At 42.8% G+C, this 22,969-nt stretch overlaps 1 protein-coding gene across 12 annotated transcripts; it reads right to left on the bottom strand.

The window, feature by feature from the left end:
- Positions 1-8: 8 nt before the first annotated feature.
- On the bottom strand, positions 9-22,714 carry LOC108922978 (ensconsin-like). 12 transcript variants are annotated; one of them, XM_018733395.2, is made up of 21 exons: positions 22,625-22,714; positions 15,810-15,917; positions 15,637-15,717; positions 15,110-15,273; positions 12,772-12,886; positions 12,283-12,342; positions 11,440-11,547; positions 10,851-10,946; positions 9,661-9,756; positions 7,562-7,675; positions 6,481-6,611; positions 5,139-5,272; positions 4,683-4,912; positions 3,503-3,629; positions 2,695-2,893; positions 2,340-2,444; positions 2,191-2,241; positions 2,043-2,106; positions 1,784-1,937; positions 1,439-1,644; positions 9-1,194 (listed from the first exon to the last, which is right to left on the bottom strand). In XM_018733395.2, the coding sequence occupies exons 1-21, from the start codon at positions 22,668-22,670 to the stop codon at positions 1,184-1,186; spliced, it is 2,400 nt and encodes a 799-aa protein (XP_018588911.1). In that variant the 5' UTR covers positions 22,671-22,714; the 3' UTR covers positions 9-1,183. The 12 variants fall into 12 exon arrangements, with proteins under 12 accessions (XP_018588911.1, XP_018588914.1, XP_018588912.1 ...); XM_018733398.2 differs by having other exon boundaries at positions 6,481-6,587; positions 22,625-22,713; XM_018733396.2 differs by having other exon boundaries at positions 9-1,153; positions 22,625-22,713.
- Between the last annotated feature and the right edge of the window lie 255 nt (positions 22,715-22,969).

The following is a 22,969-nucleotide window of genomic DNA, read 5'->3' on the forward strand; positions in this document are numbered from 1 at the left end:
AGCATCTAACAGAACAATTGTTATCAAAGATTATATTGCCAGTCCATTTATGACACGCATACTGATTACCTAAATTATATGTGGATTTAAGTAACATTTTCCAACTGAAAATATGGAGTTTTTCTTCCAGACACATTTAAAATAAATGTAACTACACAAGTCACAGAAAAAACAGAGCATATAGCGAGCAAAAAAAATGATGGTTTTTCAAAAACAAACAAAACCTGCCTGCTGTTCAACTTCTGAAATGTTTACTTTGTTTTAATTTAAAGACAATAATAAGTAACCATGTAAATATTAATAACCATTTAAAAACTTTTCAGGCAGAGGTGCACAGCGACCCCTGCCGTCACAAAACTATACTGCTGAAATGTCTTGACCAGAGATGTATCTACAAAGAACCCTTTACGGAGTAAACAGGTTATCAAAAGAAATCCAACATGAGAACAGCGCCTGCAGACAGACTGGTTTCCTTCCTGGAACTCACACTGGAGAGAAACAAAGAGAATGTCCCTAGGTCTATAACCAGAAGGGAGGCCAGGTACCTACATCAGATGAAATAAAGACCTTAGCAGGGGGGATTTGTTTCCTGCTTTGAGATTTCAGATCATTATTGACCAGATGGACTGAGATTTCTGGAAGATCTATTTTACCAGTTTTACAGTAACAATTTCAATTAATTTCATGTTAGCACAAACCCTAGTCCACAACCATCGACTCAGTGAAAGGGTCAAGTCTTGAGCAGCCATGCTCTTCAAAGCTCAGTACAGACCTTGCTCCAAGCTACATCAAGTATTAAGCAAAAACTCATGGGTTACAGTATTAGAATGACCATTGGAGTAATACAATTTTACAAGTAATAAAACTAATAAGATCAGAAGACCAGTGGAATACATTACACACTGTACCCTGAACAAAAGGTGAAAAAATAAAAAATAAATATGAAACTAATTTTTGACAGAGACCTAGGTGGAACAAGCACATTGAAGGAACACAACATTTTCCCTGAAGCTCTTTTTTTCAAAATTAGTTAAAACTTTCTTTGTAATGTTTTTCCACTGAGGTACAAAGTCCTTGGACCAGGATGTTCTGCTCCAGGCTCCTTCGTCTGAGGCCTTGAGGAAGCTGATCTGGGGGGCACAGCATCAAGCTTCTGTGGGTGAAGAGTGGGAGTATGATGGTTTTAACACACAGCTGAGGCAAAAAAAAAAAACAGCCAGCCATTACCATGTTTTGAGAGCACCTCTTACAGCTAAAGCAAAATGTTGAACTCATTCAAGAAGTTGAATATTCAACTGAAGTAACCTTGGTTTACCGTTGTAATGCTGGAGATTTGAATTGGTAAGGTCTTTAACCATCAAGCTACAAATTACACGTATGCTCTCCCCTGCAGTTGACTCCAACCGCTCCATATGCATTCCCATCAGGCTCTGCTCACCAGACAGGGCTCCAATTGGTTGACCCTGATGCAGGGGCTTGTCTTCGAAAGCTGGCCTAGGTCCTTGGAGACCTCCATCCTGATTCATAACATTTGGGCTGTGCCCATCAGCTACACCCAGGTCAATGAGCTCTTCAAATGTCCAGTTGCCAGTCTTGCCATTGAGACAGCCCGAGCCCTCTGCTGGGTGGGACTTGGGTACTGTGCTAAATGAAACATGGAGGATGGTATTTTACACCCCTAGAGAAGAAGTAGTGAAAGAAATTCACCCACACACGAACCCTAGGAAGTTCTCCCGTTTGGAAGCATCAAAGAACTCACTGGACCCTTAACCCCACCACATACCCGACCACCAGCTGCTCCTGGAGGAATGTGCTGTGATTCTCCTTGTTCTCCTGTGCTACCTCTCCATTGACGTTCCTGGTAAGCTCTTCCTTCTCCAGCCCCTGCTTTAAGTCTGGTGCCTCAGCTGAAACCTTCCCTGAGTCAAGTTGCACCACTACACAGACAGAGTATTTGATTCAAGTAAAGGCAGCGTACGCATGCAGATCATCTATTTTCAGATACCTAACACACAGGTCACGAAAAAGGAGGACAGGCTAACCTTCTGCTTCACTAAAATGGTCGAATGCCTTTTCTCCATTCTCATTGCTCTTCTCCTCTTCTCTCTGCAAAACATACATTCACTTGGGCCAATACCCAACTGCTTCACATTCACACAAACAAAAAAAAAATATAAAATGGAAACCTACCTTGTCACTTTGGTCTGTTTTCCTGGTTCGTTTCATGATTTCTTCAATTCTCTATAAGCGGTGGAATAAGTTTAGAGTTGAACAAAGACACTGAACACATGCCACCTTGTAAAAGTAAAAGCCATGTGTGTACTGTGAGGAAAACTTGCCTTCTTTCTCTCCATACGCTCCTGTTGATTTTGCTGCAACATCTTCTCCCTCTGCTGCCGTTGCTTCTCTGCCTCTTCAAGTGCACGAGCCTCTGCCTCCTCGCGCTGTACCAATAAATAAGAGCAGTCAACAGGCTCCATTTGATGGCCTCCAAATGTATATCAATAACTGGAATTTAGATGCATGCCAAACCACAACATAATAAATGTTCTATGCAGTTTTTGGTGAAAGCATCAAAAACTATAGTTCTGTGTGAGAACAGACACACCAGGCCACTGCCCCAGCTGCCCGTTGCTCACGGAAGGCAGATGCTCTCGTAAGGCAGTTGTGTGGCAGCAAAGGCGTCATTCTTACCTCCTTCTGCAGTACAGCCTGCCTCTCCTGCTCCTCCTGCTCCAGCTGCTCTAGCTGCTCTAGCTCAGCACGTGCCTCCTCCTCTCTTTTCTGCTGCTCTTCTTCTCTCTTCCTTGCCTCCTCTTTCTTCCGTTCCCCCTCCAGCAGTCTAATCTGCTCCTCTTCAGCACGTCTTGCTTCCTGGTCCTCCTTCAACCTCCTGTTGCATGGTGCCAAAACACGGGGTCGGAAGGTCAGTATCCGTTATCTACTAAGTCCTACAATGTCACCTCAATGAAAGAGACAGTAACCTTGACTCAAGTCTCTAATCTGAACTACCTGAGTACAAGTACACAAGCTGTTTTGGCTACAGGCAAACACTACAAATATAGCCCTCTACTTCCAACAGTCTGATATGAACTCACACACAACTTACACTACTGTCATTGGATGGTAACCAAAATGAAAGCCAATAACTGCATACAATAAACAGAGAGGTAAGCAAATTCTAAAGTCAAACCTCCTAAAAAATAACAGCCTGTATTACACAGGCAGGGAGCTTTAAGGGGGTAAAAAAAAAAAAAAAAAAAAATGATCTATCTAATGGTTTGCTGCAAGAGCCATGCTGCAGTAGTGATATGATGGGGACACTCCCATGCAGGGTATGGAATATAAATGTTATCCAGAAGCAGGCCTGATGGACTGCATTGATTAACAAACTGAGGTGGGACCAACTGGGACTGAAGAAAAACACCCAAGACAGCACCATACGTATGTCCCATTTCCTCTGCTCTACAACATTGCTTTTATGCACCCTTCAAACCCACACCTCTGCTCTTCTTCCTCCCTTTGCAAACGCTGTTCTTCCTCCCTCTCTTTCTGCTCCCGTGCAAGACGCCGATTCTCTGACAGGATCTTAGCTGCCTCCTCAGCTGATGTGGTCTTGCAGCTGGAGTCTGTAAGGACACACACAAACACAAGTAAATGGTTAGCTTGTAAGACACTAATTAAGAGTCTTTTCCTTACTGCTCATACTCTTGGGAAATTCTCCCAGCTGACACCCGTATTCCCAAACCCCCCTCCATACAAAACCATAAACAAACAGAACTACTACCACAGCAACTGAGCTAGAGACAGTCGTCGAGAGAAAAACAAGAGGTAGCGCCACATCACATGCTGTGTGATCCTAACCAATGGTTCTAAGCAATGCCCCAAGATAGAGTGGCAGTCAATGACAGGGGGATGCAAGCCTCTGAACATTAACCACAAGCTTATGTGCTTCCGTACAACCAAAAAAAATTAAATATACATTTAAGCTATAGTGATTGGGAGAGAAGAAGTGATCGTAAAAAGAAAATTTTGCTTTGTGGATGCAGTATTTCACAGTGCATCAATCTGGCCAGCAGGTGGCGACCTATGGATCGTCATGATCATCTGACCAGGAGTTCAGCAACTGGGCTTCCTTATTTGCCTTTAATCTGTAGCTGTGCTGCAGCAGGAGCAGAGAAAGTAATGGGGAGAAAAAACAATGAGGAAGATTATGATCTAGAACATGGGGCTTGGGCTTTCTGTTTTTACTTTTAAAGTAGCAGAGAGCATCAGAGCTCAGATTACAAAGAAATGAAAAGGTAACCAAGAGTGAGAAGAAAAGGGCTTTTGAAGACCTGATCTAAAATTAAAGCCCTTTATAACAATTTCCAAAACACTTTCCAGTAGTTACATAATCATAACTAAAAACAAAAAAACGATAATGTGCAGATTTGTAACAGCTCTGCTCAGCTGGGGTCAAAAAGATGGGAAACAACCCTGGCCAGCATGTGGCACAATGGTAAAAGAACTGAGCTTGTAATTAACAACCGAGAGTATCCAAGTTCAAACTCCAGGAAAGATAAGCACTGTTAGGAAAAACACTCAAAATTCATTTAACCCAAAGCTCAGCAAATGTGTCACAAGGAGCACCCAAAGCAAGGCATGTAATTAATTATTACGGAAATCACTGGGATGCCAACCATCTTTGGTCTTGGAGCTGGGAGCTGCAGTGGGGGTCCCAGTGGCTGGTGAGAGCTCAGGTGTCTGGGGACCAGTGGGCTGAGCCAGGGAACTCTGTTTTGGCTTGGGGTCCCTCTTGCGAAGTGTGGGAGGTCCAGCTGGGGTAAGTGGGGGCCTCTGCATTGGTGGCTGTTTGGAAGTTGGTTGCGAGGTCCCGCCAGGAGAGGGGGGGCGTGTATGGGGGCTCTGTCTGTGGGCACAACACAGTTTGAATAATTGTTCAAACAACAGATAATTTAAAAGTTAATTACAACAGACCAATCAAATAAAAAACCAGCACACCACCTTAAACGGATGTATCTAGTCTTTTTTACAACTAATTTAAATACTAGCTTACTGCAACAAACAGAATAAGGCATGGGGAGACAACTGAGGACAGTGTGCTTTAGTGAGGGAAAAGGCTACAGGTATCTTACCTGGGGGTCACTGGGGAGGGGCTTCTCCTGTCGCCACTGCCTGTGAAAGCAGGGGAGGGTGAGCGCCGTCGACTGTGGGCACCTGAGGGTGATGGTGGTCGGCGCACTCCCGGGGATGAGAAGCGAGCCCTTGGCTGGCAAGTACAGTAACACTGAATTACACTGGGTTGAAACAACCATGTTCAAGGCTGAACACCACAACACAAACCTTTCATGAACTGACCTGCCCCTGGTTTAGAAACATCTAGAGCTAAAGAGGTTGTGGATCTCAGGCATCTGTACCCAGTGCCTCAGTAGGAATGGGTAAAGAACTCAAGGGAGAAAGATACACACTGGGCTGCTCTGTGTATCATAGAAACGGCTGAGGGCTAAAGCACCACAGTAGTAGTCTGCTCACAATTTTTACTCCCCTAAATGGGAGTTCTGCATGTGAAAATAAGACCTGATGCACTACGCAAAACTACCTCTACTACCTTAAAATGCTGCTCCATTTCATGTGGCTGTTGATTGGTCATGGATTGCCCTATCTGAAGTTCAGTAATATAGCTAAGATGTGAAACAGCAGCAAGTCCTGCCTCTGGATGTAGCCAGTGCTGCTTTGCACAGCAAGGCTGTTCTCCACTTGTAGCCATAATGTGCACACAGAAAAAAAAAGTTTGAGCGAAGGTAAAGGGCCTACTTCCTTGGAATTAAACAATCACCAGCCATGCCTTGAGTACATGCTGTTATAAGAGGCAGGACTTCCCAGAGCAGTACTGTAGCTACCCCAAGAACTAAGGCTCTAGATTACCATCAGGGAGCAATGGACTTGCTGGTTTGACAGTCAAATTCACTAGGATATATGCATATAACAAGGTGTCCGTTCAGAAGTTTGCTTTTCTGCAGATGTGGAGTGATAACCGTGGGGGGGGGGGGGGGGACTGAGCATGAGGGCCAGAACTGCAAAAAGAAGACCCTTTCACAAAAGTAAGGTCAGGTTCCAAGAGGAAACAATGTGAGATGGTCACTGTTCATGTGAGACAATGAATCCTCTTAGGAAAATGAAGATAATCTCATGCAAATTTCATGTGGACAGGCAGGACACGGCAAAGTACACCCAGCACACTTCTATGCGCAGTAAAGACAACCAAGGCCCAGGAGCTGGACATTAGATGTCCTGACTTTACTATTAAATGGGCCACTATGAAACCGGGGCCTGAGCCAAATATTGGTTCATATGGTGGAAAGCCTTTAACCTTTAACAAATGTTTTTACAACATTCTGAGTGGGGCCTTCTGTAATTATTGTGTAGTTATAGTTCCAGCTCCACTTGTACTACTGTCAAGGCTAAGGTGGGGCTCACCTGTGTGCTGTCTGTTGCTACCTCCGAAGAGCCCAAGGAAGGTGGACCCTTCTGACGATCAACACTGCGACTGCGGAGAGGGACTCTGGGCAAAGGGCCGGCCAAGGCTGAACGAGCACAGAGGGGAGACTCTGGTAAAGGACATGTCATTGGTGCAAAGCCAGTGGGAGATGAGAAAATGCGACAGAGAAAGCAGAGGAAGGGAAGAGATGGAAAGACAGGAGAAACAGGGAAGAAAAAAAAGGCACAAAATAAAAATTTTCATCTTAAGATCTGATTTTGATTGATTTGGCAGAGGTAGGTCAGGGGAGAAAAAAAAGGGAACACAAAACAAAACAAAGCTTACGGTGGCCAAGCTGTACAACTCAACAGGGCAGGACACCACAGGTAAACTCAGGCCCATGTCTAAAAACCCTACCGTCTTATACTTTGAAGAACAACGTTTCAACATCTGTACTTGCCACATTTCATCTTTCCTCATGTAGCTGAAGGGGTTCTATGGACAGAATGATTGGACTGTTGTCTCTGGTCTCATTTTGGTCAACCTGTACCTAAATACAAATCTGCAGCTGATATTAGAGTTTAGGATGACTTTATATGCGGTACAAGTAAAGTGTGAGTTTTCAACCTTCCATATTGGTGGTGATGCAGAGTCTGAAATTCAAGTGTACAGTTAGTTTAAACCACAGTAAAGCTAGGCTCTCATTAGTGTTGGAAGAACACTGATGAAACCAGTAGGCAGCAATCCTCAATCTGAAAGGGCAGGGATCCACCGCCCCCAGAAATGTGAATGGATAATTAATAGTGATGGAAGTATTAGAAGATAAGCTCTTCTATCAATCTCATGTATAACCTCTTGCTGACAAAACAATGTGATGCATTAAATCAGCGTTTGAAGACTGGGTTTGATCTAGACCACTTGAGTTACTGCTGTGGTACTTTGATCAAGGCTATCATGCACAGGGGCAGGAACTGAAATTTGACCTGGAGAATTCGTACGGAGAATAATTTCAAGGAGCTCACCACTGTTAAACTACCTTCAAGGACACATGGGTGATGGGTTTAGGGCTAGGGGTGTTACCTGGAGTGTCGGCTCGCTCTGCTGAAAGCATGGCAGCACTCTTGCTCCTAGCGAGGGATGCCTGGGTGGGGGCTAGCAGGCGACTGAAAACCCCGCGGTCAACAAGGCGATGCTCTGACAGGCCCGTGCACACATGGCAAATTCAGCAGATATGGATAGGTAGACAGACAGGTGGAGGAAGGAAACAGAGGAAGAGGGGTTGGGGAGAGGATGTGGAGACCATGAATCAAACCAGTGAAAGAAAAAAAATCAAGTGGATCAACAAAGGGACAAAGAGTATTGGTGTTAGACAAATCATTAAGGCAGGAACAGGCAGAAAGTTATGTACAGTGTATATACCGGGGGAGAATCCAAGCTAGGCACAGGCCAGGTAAGCACTCTTTCAGGTGTACCCTGCTGCTCAGCAATAGAACTGTCAAAGCTGATACTGGGGTACATGCCAAATTATACTCGCTTTGGTAATTTGGAGGATCAAAATCCACTGCAGAACAGTTGTAACCAACTGTCCGTAAAGTCAGAATCATGTGGGTTAACAGGAGCTCAGCATTAAACGGTCAGTATATTGTGAGTACAGAAAAGGTGCTCTCGCCTGTGGAATTAAGGAGTGCGTGTTCCATTGAGTGAGCTGTAAGACCAAGGATAATAAGTGGAACACAAGACAAAACCACATGTGTCAAACAGGAAAGCAAAGCAAAGAAAAACTCCAAAGAGAGCAAATACAACCCTTAAAGGTAACCCAATCTGTTTTTAAAACTAATTGCCACTCCAACTCCTTATTTAAGAAGCAAGCACCGACAACTAAAGTTTCAACAAAAATAAGATGAAGACTACTTGGACACTTAATTGTTCTGAACAACTGGAACAGTTACATTTATGAATCATATTCTACAGGTTTTTCCCCTCACAGAACAGAAGAGCAGAGCTTCACAGCTTGAGAAACAACCACCTGCTGAGAAAAGTGATGGTTGACAAGAAGCTGAGTTGCTTTTAAAGAAGCTATGATTAGGCTAGCAGTCAGCACTGCAATGTCTAGTAAACCACAAGGCTAATGGGAGGTGAGGGTGGTTCTGTCACTAATGTCCTCTCATTGCGCCTAGAAACAGCAAAGAGGACCTCAACGAAGGAAACGGAAAACTAACTTTTCAGTACCCAAATCAGTACCCAAAGAGCTTTGGAACAGTGCACCCAAAAATAGACAAATCAGCAAGCAGTGCTGCGTGATACCTTATAGAGAACAGTGAATATAAAATAAACTGAATATTCTTAATAAAGTAAGATGTCCCTCACACAGAAACACACATTAGTACACAGAGGGTGCCCTCATTTAATACCAGTATAAAAATGTCCCACTGAACTGCACCTCTGCTTGTAAAATTAAGTAATCGTGAAGTCACAGGGCTGCCACTGATTTTACCACGTAACAAAACACTCTCTGGCACACACTGTATATATTGTACTATATTCAGTGCACATAAATACTGAAAATTACAATGAATTAATGGTCAACAGTACTAACTAGAGTGACTGTACTTTTGTTAGGCAGGAGCTTACGAACCCAAGACCTCCAGTATAGCTCAGTTGGTGTTTTTCTTCATACTGAGCCCCAGGAACAGTAAACTGGGGACAGAATAAGGTGCCACTGCTTCAGCTAAGAGAAAAACAATGATAGCACAGCACCAGCAGCATGAACAGCACGTTAGCCTGAGCCTGACACAAACACACACTGTGTTAGCACAAAGAGCCCTTTCCAGATGAAACTGCTTAGGGGGTGGAGGTACAGAACAGAAAGGTTAATACAAGATTAGCTGGAGGCAAATGACTTGTGAACAACGATGCCACAAATGCGAAACTGTCAGGAGACAGGCCATACTGTTGCAGTTTTAGGGCAGGCAGACGATTAAAAGACAGCCATGGTTGTTAGGGTTCTGGGGTTCAGTTCAGGAGAGTGAGATGGCAACCGATCAAGCACAGGAGCTGCTCTATAAATTAAAGTGCTTCAGACTTGGTACTGCAGGGTCACGGTATGGGAGTGGCTGGCATGGAAAGTGAGAAAAATTGTACACGTGCGAGAGAACGATCCACCAAGTTAAACTAGCCACCTTGTTCCTCCTTGGTCCCTTTCTCTGTCTTGGTAGCGCACTGGGACTGACTCCCTACCCGAGAAAGGGAGGAGCTTCTCTTCTTCAGAGCTGAGCCTACAGACGGGAGAGTCCACAGTTGCATGTTACACTCTCCTATAACACAAGCTTCAAAAAGAACAGGAAGGGGTAAGAAGTGGCTTGTGACTAGAAGTGTTGAGTCCTGGGAGGGGTCTTTCTGTCTGTACCTTCAACAGATTGTTCAACTGAAAACACAGAGCTGTTCAAATAGATAGAATGTAGATTAAACTTTCAGCTATTCAAGCTTCAAATTAAAGCTTTTCCTTAACCACTAATGTAATTATTGTGTTCATAAAAATCCATCCAGGCCAGAAAAGTTACTGTGCTATTCTCAAATGGCAGTCACAGATGAAGGAAATGTTTCTAGTTGGCTCTAGGTTCTGACCTGGTCATCAGAGCAGGAACTGCACCGTCCTTTACTTTCTTACAAATCCCTTGTCAACACCAACAAAACAGGGAAGCAAGCCATTTACACCAGTGCTGCAAGTTTGGTAACAGGCTACAAGGTGACTGAAATCTCAAAGCTATTCACAGTGATAGTGGCAGAGGGACAAGTACTGCTGACTTGTCAGGTATGTGAACAAAGTGCAAAACGAGGCTCTGCTGACACTCTGGAGAGAGGTTAACACTTGTACAGATCTGACAGAGCTGAAAGAAGAACCAGGCATATGGTATCTGGTCTGAGCAGAACTGGCTTTCTTCCCTTTGGACAGCAGCATGCAACCCAACAGACCTTGTTCTGTGTTAAAGCCACGCCAAAGGGGAAGGGATCACGAGGCATTCCACAACAGAGGTAACCTTCACAGTGCACTTTCAGTGTGACCTTCAGTGGTAGAAGTGCTCTAATCACCAACACCAGAGCACCTCAAGGCAAGAAACTTGAGGGAACCATGTGCCAGAGTGTATACAGGGAAATATCCAAGGGGTGCTTAAATTTTTCCTATTTTCTGTCTTTTTGTTTTGAAACCACTTTCAGCTGCTCTTCAAGATGGAACAGACTTGAAAAGTTTATCATTATTATTGCTAAAATATGCAAAGATAAGTGCATACAAATAGGTATGGGTGTACATATATAAGAATGTTTTAAGACCTTTAGGTGACAAAAAGATGAGCGAGGAAGGGGGCTACACCTGTGAGGGTCCCCTGATGGGGTTTTTGAGGTTCCTTCCCCTGCTGGGAGCAATTGCTAGACAACCGGTTTAAAGAGGAACTTCTCCGTTTAGTACCTGGGAGACAGACAGCACAGCTGGAAACACTTGAACAATGAAATTACAACACAAAGAAAACAAAATCAGAAAGCCCCAAATCAGAGGGTGAATTAAGACATGTGACATGACTGTAGGTAACGGGACATTTGCGTGACCCCAAAAAAAAAAAAAAAAAAAAAGGACATTTAAACATTTCTCAAAATATTTACAATCATATGTAAAATTCAGCACATCACACACAGCAAAAAAAGCCAAAGCTAAGCCACTGATTAAGGGAGGCAGAACACAGACAACTGCAGCTGGGATCCCATTTATGACTTTTAATCTATACCTCAGAGCATGGACCAGTGGACTGTGGGTAATGTCACACAACCACATGACACATGAGTTGCACAGTATTCCAGCTGTTTCTCAATTTCCTGCTAAAAAACTAGACACTATAAATACAGGATCAAAACATGCTGCTTAAGTACTAGGGAGTATTATTGTGTGCACGCGTGTCCATACTTACTCTTGTCAGGCGAGTTGACGAGAGCAGCCGAGGAAGAGGAAAGTCGCTTGCTGATGGCAGACTCCACTGGTTGCTTCAGGTTCATGGTGGACGTGGAGCGCTTGTCCACTGGTGGAGAGACAGAGGCAGTATTATGAGAGGTACGACAGGATTCCTAAGAACCAGACAAGAAATTACAAAGTGATTCAACACCAAACACATGGACCACAACAAGCTGCATTTATGAACACAAATGTAAAACAGCATTTTCAGTTTTTGTAGGCTCCTGTCAGACAAAGTATACAGCAACAGAAATGGAGACACATTTCAGCATCGACTGCAAAATCCAATTTTGCCTTACAAAGCAACTCTTGTTATTGACAGTAATTCCATTCAGTGGTAAGACAAAGCCCTGTTAGTTAAAAATCAGTCTGCCAACATGGCTAGCCAGAAGTACTGCACAATCACTATTCACAACACACAGGCAGGCTGAGAAGTGTGAAGGGAAAATAAAAAATCCTGAAAGAGAAGCTTTCATGATGCAGTTTAATGCCATGGTAACTGCTGCTCAACTGGCAAAATTCAAGTATAGTACATGCTACAAATATGCATAGCAGTGGACTCATACAGAGAAATTCAGAGAAAAGGAAGGTGTGAATAAACCTAACTATCAGGGTTTCAGAGTACAGAAGTGATTCCAGAGAAGCCTCCCTATGAAGCAACTCTTGCCATGAAGCTCTGCTTTCTGACCTGGAAGCGCTTGAAGTACAAAAGTGAAAGTAGGTGATGACTAACATATAGGGTGCAGAGAAGCGATTTGTGATTAATAATGCCTAGGGAAAGAAGCAACATCACAACCAGCACCTTGCTGCGTCTTCTCAGGCCCCTGTGGATCAGAGCAGGAGGGTGCGGCTACTTCACCAACTGAAAGAGGACAGAGGTTGCTCAAAGTACACAACACAAAATGTCAGGTGGTGCTTTTCTGAGTCAGCAAAAAATGTGCTACATCCAGAATCCTATAACACAGAGCTGTATTACAGTATATTTACAGCTGGTAAACAAAAGGTGAGGAGAAAAGCACTTCAAATCACCTTACAGCACATGGTACCCTTACTAAAAAAAGTACAGCAAGCATCAATTCAGGGACTCATCTGCAGCTGTCTTCTGACTGCAAGTCCCCTTCAAGTTTCGAGGAAAGAAGACACAAAGAGCTCCAAAAATTAAGGATTTTGAAACATTTCTTCTATGACTCCTGATTTTTCACAGGAGGTCAATACAGGTTTTAATCTTGAGTGCCAACTTGTCAAAAATGACACCTGGGAGAGGAGGATATGGAAGTAAGTCGACCATTACCAGATTTGGGTGCAGTATCAGTGGTGAGCCCTCCACCCCAGGACCATCTCTTCTGCCTCTGTTCTAGCCGCTGGCTGCGCTCCAGCGTGCGCCGCATCACTGCCTCATAGCGCTCCTGTGTAAACACGCACATGACAGAAATAAATATGCTGTCAGACACTGCAAAATATCTTTTCACAGTTGACTGATGCCAGCAAAGGATACACATAATTCACTGTCCTTGGAAAACATACACAAGATATACTACAGGTCTACAGAAAGACAGGTGTGATGTCTGAGTTATGAATTTTTGAACATACGAACATTGTACAGTTTAAGTAGTACATTTTCTTCACTGCTCTATTTTCCGAAATTTCCATGTCCAGTCATTATTTGTCAGTTTAACATACTCCAACAGAACAGAGGCAGAAGCAATGAAGGAATTCCTTCTTTAAAGCTTCACCACTGCAGACACAGAACAGCGGCACTGTCTTACTACAGCACCGTTAACAATGTGACAATGCAAGTTTGATCTCCGCTCAGTCCCTTTGGAGTTTGCATGTTTTCCTAGCGTTTGCATGGGGTTTCCTCCCACAGTCAAAATTCATGCAGCAGCCCAAATGAATTTCTCCATGGAGCTCAGTGAAGTATGATTATTACCGAAGTTGCTTCCAGCATATACAGATTTTTAATTACAGCTATATCCAAGATTTTGACATACCCCCACCTGTAAATAAATCAAGAGACATCTGTAGTATTAAGCTTTTATCGAGTGTGTGAAGCTGAAAGTAGAGAGAAACTGATCAATTAGGAAATTGAGGGGATGACTTTTTATTTTCTGTAAAATTTTTATTACTTATATAGTTGTTCATTTTTATTTCTCCATCATGTGAATTTACTGATTTTTAATCTCAGTAATGTTTGTTTTTCCATGTTTGGGGTAAAAAAAAAAAAGCAAAGGACAGAAGAAAACAGAAAACTGAAACTTTTACTGGAAGCTCTGTTTTCATTTGAATCTACTAAGAAAAATTTTCTGACAACCCATAGGAAACATTTATACAATATTTATAATTGCAGCAGGCAGCTGCCTAGGCCACACCCCATCTCAGACTGACTGCTGCACCTGGGTGAGGGCTCATAAAGTGGAAATGAGTGTTTAAACAGATCTATGGCCTTCTCAGAGAATGGGAGGATTGAGAGCAACTGGGTGCTAGTAGTTTCAGTTTTTTTCCAACAGTTTTACAAGTTTTAGTGGCGACTAAATGTGTACTTTTTCATCCGACTTGTTTTTTGTAAATTAACTGGGCTTTCTATTTGTCTGTGTATATCAGCTAATATACCACTTCTTTTTTAGAGTATTAACTTAGTTCTGAAATCACAGAAAACGGGAGAAAAAAAAAAAAAAAAAAAAAAACAGATGCACAAATCAAGCCATCATTGGTTTATCCACTTCTAAAATTAAAATGCACTTAATTGTCTTAAAATTAAACAGGAAAAACAATGCAGACAAGTAAACTTCTGAACTAAACTGAACATTTTCCTCACAGCATTAGAAGGGAACCAAGAGTTATAATTAGTTTTCTGTTCCTATTCTAGGCTACAAAATCTTTTCAGCAGTTCAACAGGCTATTAAGCCTAACAGTCAAAAATGTTAACGGCTCAGCTGCATAACCCAAATCAAATATTAAGTATTTTCATTAAAAAGACTCTGGGGGGGGGGAAGGAGAAAAAAAAAAAAAACATTCTGTACCTTTGGAACCAAGACTAACCTGGATATAGAAAAATGTGTAATTACAATTCTCATTCTTTACTGTTCAGGTTTAATTAGTTTTTCTCTTCCCATTTACTGGTAACTGGTTTCTGTGGTGCCTTTGAGAGAAGTTTAATACTGTGTTGAACAAGAGATGGACATTTTTATATACCACTGCATCGGGAAGCCAGTTCTGGGATTTATTTGCTGAGAACAAGTTATGCTGCTGGGAAAGCCTCATCCTAAACACACAAGAACGGCAAGGTTCAGGAAACAATAGGACCGTTTATATTTTTGATTATGTTTAAAATGAGGGGAAAAAAGCAAGAAAAGTTTTTATACTGGAAAACTTACTTTGGGTACCTAGATATGTGAGTCTATCTTCTTTGAAAATACTTTCTACTAATTTTACACTGGACAAAGCCTAAATATTAACACAGAGTAACACAGTGACTTAAACTGGCGATCCAAATAGGGCAAAAGCAGGGCTGAAACGAGTCAAACAGGAGTTGGGAAAAAAGGCCAAAAGACAGAGGGTTAATGTGATTAGGCAGGGACACCTACTGCTAAGCCCTTGAGCGCCACCCTCCTGGCATGGAGAATACCCACCTTGTCCTCCTCCTGCTTCTGCCTTCGCTTTTCCTCCACAGCGGCCCGTCGCTCCTCTTCACGCCTGCGCTGCTCCTCCAGCTTTTTCTGGCGCTCCTCCATTTGTCGTTCATACTGCAGCTGGGCCTTGCGCTCCCGCTCCAGTATCTGGGACTCACGAGCAGCTGTCACAGTTAGGTGGAAGTGGGAATACACCACACTTTGGTACTGGGCTTATGACAGGAGAAGAGCCAATGAAGATACTCGATAACAGGTCAGCTAGTCAGTTACAAAATCAGACAAGCATGACTGACAGCCAGCATCTTAACATGGATTTGATGACTTGGCTGACAGCCAGTAAAGCAATTAGACCCTGTAGGTTGTGAAATTCAGTGATTACACTGTGATTAGAGCTCAGAGGGATGGAGGATCGACTCAGGGCCTAGAAATGGAAGGAAAAGCTGGGAAGTGATGTGCTCAAAGATAAGGCCAGTTCTAGCATGACTCCTGCCTATGTTGGGGTCTGAGCAAAGGCAAGTAGTTCTTACCAAGCTGTCTCTCTTGTTGCTCCCTCCTCTCCCTGGCGACTCTGAGCTTGTCATCTACCCTCAGCGCTGCTCCATCTATGACTTTTGATTAAACAAAATGCAGTATAATTTTACAGTTACAGGTTAGTTTTACTATGAGTCTCTTTTCTACCAGTGTTGCTTCTGGCTGTTACCTGGACGTGCCCCGGGTGTCCTGGGGGTGCTAGATGTATTTGTCAAAGGTGCTGGACTGCCAGCCATCTGGCTGCGCCGCTCTTCCGCCTGTGCCTGTGCAGCAGCAGCTGTTAGGAGGTTGAGCAAAAGGGACCAAGGTGGATGGAAGAGAGCCATTGCTACTGGTTAGCATGTGCACAGCTTGTCTCCAACAAAAAAGGCCACTTTGTTAAGCCATTCCATAATTACCAACTACACTGTGTATTTACTATTTTTTATTAGATTAGAATTCAGCAGACTGAACCTGCAAAACAATGCATTGTTTGTCTGAGCCTGAATCAGCTATAGCAGTGCTTGGGAAAGCACACTGATGAGAAAGGTCCTCACATTCAGTTGCTTTTAGCCAGACCTGCATTACTCAACATTCACTACTCTCCTTTTGGTGCCTGTTCCTAAGCAACCTGGTGCCATAGTGGAGAAAGACTGACAGTGAAGAAATCTAATCTCACAAGCTTAAAATGCCACAAAAAAAGCAGGTTTGATAAGTCACTATGGACAGACACAATGAGCTATAAAAGGACAAATAGGAAAACATCTGTCGTAGGGAAGAATACAGCAAAACTGCTGATGAGAGAGGAAGAATGTTCAACAATAAAAGCTGCAGAATATTCTTTCAGATAGACTACGCTAAGTGGTAAAATAAATAACAACATTCCAATAAGGAAGAGAAACATCACAATATCTAGTCTCACTTCAGCTTTGGAACAGCAGAACATCTGCTGGGCAATCTGTTGAAATAGCAAAAAAAAAAAAAAAAAAAAAAAAAAAAAAAAAAAAAGTATAACTTTCTTTCCATCAGATTTTAAAGCAACTGACCTTAAAAAAGACATGTGAACATCAAGGAATTTACATGTACTTGACCAATCCATTTCAAAACCACTGTCAAGATCATCCCAACAGAAACCCACTGTTTCCTTCATATGCTAACAACTGGCAGAACCAAGTAAAGAACAGTACAGACCCTAGAAAAGCCTGAAATTCGAACTACAAAGGGAAAGATGAACTCAGTATTGATCAATGGCACTAGGGTGGCAGGGTGCTTCGAGGAAGGGTGGAGGGCATCTCTCTCAATACAGGCAGGATATTTTTTTTAACACTGCATACAAGACCAGGGTGCACAGGTCTGCAAGGACTAATAAACACAGCTACACCCAGAAGGGAGCCCATTGCAACAATGGACACATATACAAACACAAAACACAGCCAAGGTCTCTGTTGAAAAACTGATACATTTCATGCTGACACCTATACAGTAAGTCAAGAACTCCTTTCCATGTCATGGGAATCATGGCATCTCATGCAAAGTTGTCTCTTAGCAACTGTTACCAAGTGATACAAAAGCTGGATCCGCGAGATGAAACAGAAATGTTTTGCCAACTGCAGAAAACCTGTTGATACTGCAGCATATTTACTGGCAAAAACCCACCAATGTGCTGAAACCCATAATTTGTTTCACAAGGTTATTCCATGGTGCACTGAGATAACATTCCCTCTGCTGTCAGTGGTCTGGAAGATGCGTAAGAATTTTTGTTTGCTGTTAAAACATGTGCTCTGATGGAAACTGTGATTAGGCGCATTTGTGGTTTTGCGACTCATGAGATGTACAGGTATGAGCTACATTGTGGGTAAATGCTGTTGACAGATTGCTAAAGTGGTCACCATTTTCTCTGTGAGTGTGAGAGTTGTAGTGTAACTGCAGCTCCTGGAGGTCATGCTGGCTGCCAACGCAGCAGCTGTACTGAAACTCACACAGGCCCTTTTGTGTGATGTCATCAAAGTGAGCCCACAGAGGCACTAACCTTTCAGTTCCTCTTGGGGGAGGTCAGGGAAGCACATAGCAACTGGGGACAGTGTAAAGCTCAGCATTGTGGGTCAAAACTTATATAATGACAGAGACCAGAGTTCTTGAGGAGAGTTTGGGGAGGGGTTTTGGTTGATGCACCTTTTATTCAGCCCTGTGGTTCAATATGGAGGCAGCAACCATGTTCCTTTCTTCCAGTGTCTTAACTAGAGTGCATTATTCTGTCTTGAGTTGGTCTGATCAGGGCTTTGACATATCACATAGGAACTAGAACTCCCATTCTTTGGCAAAAAAAAACACTACCAGCTGTTTTGCACATGCTCAGGTAAGGTGCTGTCAGTGCTGAATAAAACAATATTCATGGCTTCTAACATATTTTTGTGATCATTACTGCAAATTTTAATTGAGCCAACTTTGATTCCATAGTATCAGGATGGCAGATTTTCAAAAACACACTTATTCTGCATTCTGGTAACCAGAGATAAGTATAACAACGGGAGCCAAGGGTGCCCATTGCTATTTTAACTTTATATAGCTTCCTTCCCCAAAACCTATTAGCCTTTGAGACAATTTAAGATGCAAATGTGGAAATAGTAAGAAACATATATTACACATTGATAGAGCCAGTTAGACCTCAATGTTGAAGTACTGAAGTGTATCTGGGCGTTCTACCCCTCAACGCACCAGACGTGAGCTAGTAGATTAGATTGCAATCCACAAACATGCTGATGTGCATCTTTCTACCGTGCTCAGAAAAACATACAGGGACACCAGTGGAAACAATATCAATACCAAGGACTCCTGAGCAGAGTTAGCTCCATGTAAGCACTGATGTAGCATTACAAGAGAGTCTGGAAGGCCTAGCAGGCTTCTCTGAGGCAGTGACAGCTGCTTGACCTGGAATCAGATTCTCAACTGGAAAAAAAAAAATCCACAGAATCCAATTTTCACCACGAACTTGTTACTTCCTCCATTCCATGGTAAAAGTGAGAATAAAGAGACTGCCAGACACATCAAACCTTGATGGACTCTTTGGGCTACATACTGAAGTCTAGAGTTTTTCTCACTACCGTTAAAACATCTCCCGTGAATATCTCTCATGCTTTTAATTCTTTAAAACAAATGTGGCTAGAGTGCTGACAGCCTGGCTACTACACAGAATTGTTTGCATTTTACATTTTTGTGGAGAAGTTTAAATACTGTTTTTTTGGCAAATCTGAGGAGACTGCTTCCAATGTAGAGTTTGCCTTAATGCTGGATGGAAGGGCTGTGGGAGGAAAGGTGCATTAATTGCAGGACATCAACACCATCAATGCACGACAGGCCTCTGGGGTGTTATCTATTAGATGACGGCCACCAAACCTGTCTCCTAGCAATACCTCTCAGACTGCAACTTCATGGACTTCCAAGGCAGGACTTAGTGGACTCTGGAAGCTGTGAGAGGAACTACACGCTAAGAGCATAGCACCAGCATGGCATTTACTTGAGGACTGATCCTCTTAATCCACTACCCCTCCAGTCTGAATTTCCAACATCCTCATCACGCTGGATCCTCCGTCAGGTCAATATTTGGTTTAATGGATGGGTAGGGCATCAAACATCATTGGCTAAAAGGCTAACACTTGCAATGGGCGACCTGCCAGGCTGTCAATCACTACTTTAAAGACTAAACTGGCTGCTTGTTCTGTCTGCCTTTGAAAAAATTTAGCACAGGGATTCAGTGCCAATCCAGGCAGCATAAACAGTTCTGATCACATAACTCTTTTACCAATGAGGACAGTTCAAATCTACTGAACCACACTGTAGCAAACGGCCTTCTGTAATGTGTCAGAGCCACTTCCTCTCTATGAGGCAAAGCCTTACTATGTCTCAATCTAAGAGTGAAGATAAAACATTTATTTGAAGATTTCTACTTGTCTAAAACCACATATCAGACACAGCTGCTACAATAACACCCCTGGAGACAACCTGGATAAAAACTACGAAGGTGAATTTGGGTTTAGTTGTATAGGAAAAGTACTGAAAAAGAGATGCAAACTCATGGCGACTCTTTTCCTTCACCCCAACCTTCCCCCAAAACGGAAGTAATTTTAAAAGTAAGATTTCCACCACAGCTGCTGAAGAGAGGGAGAGAGACAGGATTGTTTTCCTCATGCACTTCTGACTGCCGGCAGCATTTCCTCATGCATTTGTGGCAATCAGGCATGTCAGCAAGAAGCCAGTTAGTTGCTAGGCTCCAGCGTGGTCAGCTTCGGTCTGACTGCACACAAGCAGAACAGCCCACAAAAACATGTTCTCCAAGTATACAAAACAAGGTATTTGGGTGATTAAACCCTGTGCATTTTCTCCTTGTGAAATAACATATGGAAAAAGCACTTTAGACTGACAAATACTTTATTGATCCTGAAGAAAAATTCAGTAATTTTGGGTAACTGGTGGACAAAGTGGACAGCTGGTAGCGTAGGGGTTAGAGCTACTGCCTTTGGATCCAAAGGTCGTGGGTTTGATTCCCATCTCCAGCTGTAATACCCTTGAGCAAGGGACTTACCCTGAATTGCTCTACTAAAATTACCCAGCTGTATAAACAGGTAAATGATTTTAAGTACCTTAACATTGTAAATGAATAAATGCACTGTAAATTATGCTATCTATTTCAACAGTAATGATCATGTTCAGGAGTCCCCATCTCAACTTCATCCCAGTGCAAGAGGAACATGGAGTTTTGTCTCTGGAATTTTGAATATTGATTCAGCAAAATTCTAATGCTCAGGGCTAAAATTTGTTTTCAATAACAAAAAAAAACTTCCGTTTTGCAACTACTCAGTAAGACTGCTGCTCTGGCTTTTATAAAGGTGAAAAAGTCACCTTCCACTGGTGGAAACATGTGACTGGTCTGTCACCTTGCAATCGTTGCACTTTCTTAAGGCTGTGCTGTCCCTGAAAAACCAGCTCAGCTAATCAGGTGCAAAGAAATGATCCTTGAACCCCAATCTCCAACCAGCAAAGCAATGACCAGAAATAAATGTCAGCATACAACCACCAGGATCTAGTCAGAGTTTTCCCTTTTCTTTCACATGCAATTTATTTCATACAGCAGCAGATATCATTCATTTGGGTCATCACCATGCAATCTAAAGGTCCACGGTTTACAGTACACCTGAACTGACACACTCAGGGTACCCTGCAGTATAAATGGGTAAAATTATTGCAGAGTTGCTTATCTAAGCTGCACTAGACAAAGAAGTATGTAAAATAAAATTTAATAATAATTAATAGTGTTAGACACTGGACTGCTTATTTGCAATAAAGCCTGATCTTAATCATATCTACCTTACAAGTTTCATAGTTTGGCTCAAATATGATAAGGTGTCTGTGTACACACACACACTCTCTCTCTGACTTCCTGTATACTCCCATTGCCCAGTCACTTCTCCATTGCAAGATTTTCTCAACTTGTGTTTGCGGAAAGAGGCCACAGGACACAATCCCTCCCCCACCACGGAACCACATTCACCACCACTTTTACAGTGCTGAGAGAAATTAATGCCACACATACATGCGTTTGAACGTGGGTCAGAAGAATCCCGGTGTGGGTCGACACAGTGGCCAGAGACGATTTCTGCTTGCGCAGAGAACTCAGAGCCAAGTTTGATTTGAATAGTGTCCAGATATTCTCAGGAAAGAGGTACGAAGCTCAAAACACCTACATCCTTTGTCATGTAACCATCACCCTCATCTACAAAAAAAATGTACTACTGTAACAAATCACAACTACAGCTGTGGATTTACATACGCATGGCTGTGGTATCGACCTTTCACTGCCCAAGTGGTATTGAGCCGTTAGTTAGTCCCATTTTTGTTTTTGTTTTATTTTTTTTTTTAAAACTTGTTTGCATCCAAGGTGTATTTCTGCATTATTTATTGCTGTTACGCCCTTGTCCACTGTTACTCCTTGCTTTATGTATGCTGCTACAACGTCCAAGAAATCACTTTTAGGATTAGTGAAGTTTTGATCTAGCCATCCCTCAGATGTTCACCAATGTGTTCAACTCCAGAGTTCAGGAAGTGACTGTCAGAAGACAACACTGCACGAAGCGGCCATAAAGAGGCAGTTTTGTCTATTATGATTCTTTGTTCTTCCAGTACACCTGGCACCACCCTGGTCAAATTAACAGTCTGGAAGTTTTGGATCAAATTCCCCAGACATCTGAATAGTAACAGACAGAGTTTTAGAAAATTTGTCAGTTTCACACACAACTACAATAACAAATTACAACCAGAAAGTCTGTCACAAAACAACAAGCCGTTGAAGTTGAACCTGATAAATTTAAAAAATAATAATAACTTCAGCAGGTTGGGATTACATGCGGCTATTAAATGTGACCACTAGCAAAATCAAAAGGAAATAAATGAGAAAAAGTTAAACTGATGGTTATCTAATCTAATCTAGGGCAACTTTGCATCCACGACGAAACTTCAGCTTCCACAGATGCATTTGAACATGTCTGTCAAGGATGTTATAGAGTCAGTACATCAAAAGACGAGTTATTTCACACTGACAGATAATTAATTTTCAAGAAGAAATAAAATGAAAAAGGCGCGAGAGCGACAGACGGTGCGGGTGCCGCGCTCCGAATCTCCGCTCCATTCGACCACTTCTCTTGAAACGGAAGTTGTTGTCACGCTACAGCTGCACGAATCCAGTCAATTACAGCAAATATTGTCTGAAGTTTGTGGAAAAACCGGTCTCTAAAAACTTTGAGACCTGTCCTGTGGCTAAGACTAAGTTAGTAGTTAGCCGCGGAAGCCGGCAGAAAAAAAGTACGCAGCGCCTCACGGTTCGGAACGGTCGGATTACCGTACAAATCCACACAGCAAAATAAAACGGTTCCACTCTTATTTTCAAAACTCACCGCTACGTTTACAAACGCACAGTGGAACAGAATGTTTGGTTAATAAATAAAGTTGTCTTACCCATTTGAGCTCGCATCTCTTTCAGAGACGTCGCGCCTTCCGCCATTTTTGCTGGATTTTTTTCTTTTTTTAACGTCACAGACTAGCGGGAGGCGCGAGAACGCGCCGGCACGCGCCCGGCTCGAAGCGCGGGAACGCTGGCCGCCTCACGGTTGGCTGGTGAACAGCGGGGCAGCGGGTCTGCGAAAGCGCGTCCCCTGCAGGGCTGCGCGGCTCTCCGGCGAAAAATCCGCCAAGTTCGGCGTTCCGGGTGTATGCGCTGATACATACGTTCCTAGCGGTTTTCCGAGTAGGCCCTGAACAATATTTTTCCTCCGAAATTCAGACATTCACAAAAAAAAAGTG

Source organism: Scleropages formosus, chromosome 13 (assembly GCF_900964775.1).
Source record: "Scleropages formosus chromosome 13, fSclFor1.1, whole genome shotgun sequence".
NCBI classification, from domain to species: domain Eukaryota; kingdom Metazoa; phylum Chordata; class Actinopteri; order Osteoglossiformes; family Osteoglossidae; genus Scleropages; species Scleropages formosus.

Coding starts and splice junctions, on each gene's coding strand:
- LOC108922978 (XM_018733395.2), bottom strand. CDS start 22,670: ATGGCGGAAGGCGCGACGTCTCTGAAAGAGATGCGAGCTCAAATGG. Junction 15,718..15,809: donor GACACCCGGGGCACGTCCAG/GTAACAGCCAGA, acceptor TTTAATCAAAAG/TCATAGATGGAGCAGCGCTG. Junction 1,938..2,042: donor CCATTTTAGTGAAGCAGAAG/GTTAGCCTGTCC, acceptor CTGTCTGTGTAG/TGGTGCAACTTGACTCAGGG.